Raw genomic sequence first — 2,090 nt, forward strand, 5'->3', positions numbered from 1 at the left:
CTGGACTAGGGCTGACAGGGGCTGATCTGTCCAGTCTTGGTGTAGAGCTGGACTAGGGCTGACAGGGGCTGATCTGTCCAGTCTTGATGTAGAGCTGGACTAGGGCTGACAGGGGCTGATCTGTCCAGTCTTGGTGTAGAGCTGGACTAGGGCTGACAGGGGCTGATCTGTCCAGTCTTGGTGTAGAGCTGGACTAGGGCTGACAGGGGCTGATCTGTCCAGTCTTGGTGTAGAGCTGGACTAGGGCTGACAGGGGCTGGTTGCAATGAGCTTTGCAACTCTGCTATGGAGACAACAGGTTTGTGGATGTATGTGATGTGATGTCTGAGTCTGATGAGGATGCGTAGGAAGATGATTATGATAATAAGCCGGGGGAATAGATTGTTCACGAAATTAAGAAGACAAACTGCACATTTCTAACATCAAATGATGTGAACTATTATGTAGAGATGCAGTTTGCCATCCAGACAGACACACAGAAGCCCTGACATGTCAGGGAGAAACAGCTACTGGAGGAAGTCTAAGACCACTGAGTACACAAGTCCCTTACCTTGACCCCTAACCCTTTACATAACCACAACAACATACCACACAACCCCCACACAGTACTCCATCCTCACACTCCGTTGCCTAATTTAAGACATTTATTCAATAAATACTACCAAGGATGAGCTAATAAAAAGCATTGATGATTCGTTGAAGTGAGGGGGAGAGAGGAACAGAGAAACGTTGTTGTCTTTCTCTCTGCTCTGTGAGAATAACTTCAGATCAATACAGAGTAAATGAAAACAGACAGTATGTTAATCAAATCTTGAATTTAAAGCACATTTGTAGTTTATTTTCCATTGAATGATACTAAATCTGTCTATTCTCTATTGTTGTATAACATTGTTTTATCTGTGCATCCGCCTCTGAGAGCGACGCTTCAGAGTTAACTAGAGAAGAGCGGGGAGCTTCAAAGTAACGGAGAACAGACGAGAGGCGCAGAGGAATGAACTCACCATTGGTACTCATGATGCTCACAGGTTCTCATCCAAGACAATGTTCCCAGAAAACACCGGAGATCATCTTCAGAGCAGCTATAATTCCAATAAAGCGAAATATCCTTTTCACTCTGGTGACTTTTCAACCCGAGGGGGAGAAACGGAAAGAGAAATAGAGACCGGGGTGTTCCCAGTGCTCTGGAATCCAATACGTAAACGACAAACCTCCTTTTCAATGGTTGAGCAGAAAAATAACGTCAGACAGCCAGGAAAGACACAATGTTGCACAGTCGCATTCCATGTCTAGGATGTTGTCCCTCCCGGTTGATATCAGTGTTCTCTCAAAGCGCTGACCATGGCTGGCACCACCGTGCGCTCGCTCTCCTCTCTCTCCCAATAGATACGTGAAAGGAACTTGCGCTCCAACCACAGGCTCCAATGGAGCGACGTCACGGAAGCACAGCGCGCAGGTTCGGTGTGGCACGCGAGCAAACGGTGGAGCGAACGATCACCGTGTTTTTTTCTGAGGTCAAGGGAGAGGGGAGAGCAGGCGCACCTGCGGTTTGGGATTTAAACTCCGCGGATGATTACCAGGGATGATACCGCCCTCTTCTGGAGGTATTTTATAGTGCACACTAATATATTCATTGGATCGTTCCCTTTATTAGCCTAGATAACGCACAACAGCGTTGGGGAAGCTACTCTGAAATCATAGTTTACCAACCTACCAATCACTTCACACTTGAAGAAGTTAACATACAACTAAAGCTACACAAATATAGTTTACCTTGAAAAAGTACAAAAAATATATTATCTATATCTAAAATGTCATAAACTACAAATTGCAAGATCAACAGATCCATATGGGGTCAGATTTTAACCAAATGTGCAATTTAGCCTATTAAACACAAAAAAATGTATTTTTCAATTGAGAAGTATGGATGTCTGATACCGAAAAAGAAAGCAGATTCTTGTCTTTACTTCACCCATAATTTATTACATTAAAATAAAAACGTTGTATGTAGTTTCTGTAGTTAGCTATACTTCTACATGGCAAAAAAGCAATTAACTACTGAAATCACAACCAAGATTTGAATTTATTTCAAC

The 2,090-nt window shown here is 43.4% G+C and overlaps 1 protein-coding gene across 1 annotated transcript in view; it reads right to left on the reverse strand.

Moving 5' to 3' along the window:
- The window catches only part of LOC135527123 (actin-binding LIM protein 3-like), a 117,513-nt gene extending 115,956 nt beyond the window's left edge, over positions 1–1,557 (reverse strand). The window contains exon 1 of the mRNA XM_064955771.1: positions 1,002–1,557. Coding sequence (XP_064811843.1) covers positions 1,002–1,014 — 13 coding nt within the window. The 5' untranslated portion in view covers positions 1,015–1,557. The remainder of the gene's footprint in view (positions 1–1,001) is intronic.
- Between the last annotated feature and the right edge of the window lie 533 nt (positions 1,558–2,090).

This window comes from Oncorhynchus masou, chromosome 32 (genome assembly GCF_036934945.1).
Source record: "Oncorhynchus masou masou isolate Uvic2021 chromosome 32, UVic_Omas_1.1, whole genome shotgun sequence".
In the NCBI taxonomy this organism is placed as follows: Eukaryota; Metazoa; Chordata; class Actinopteri; order Salmoniformes; family Salmonidae; genus Oncorhynchus; species Oncorhynchus masou.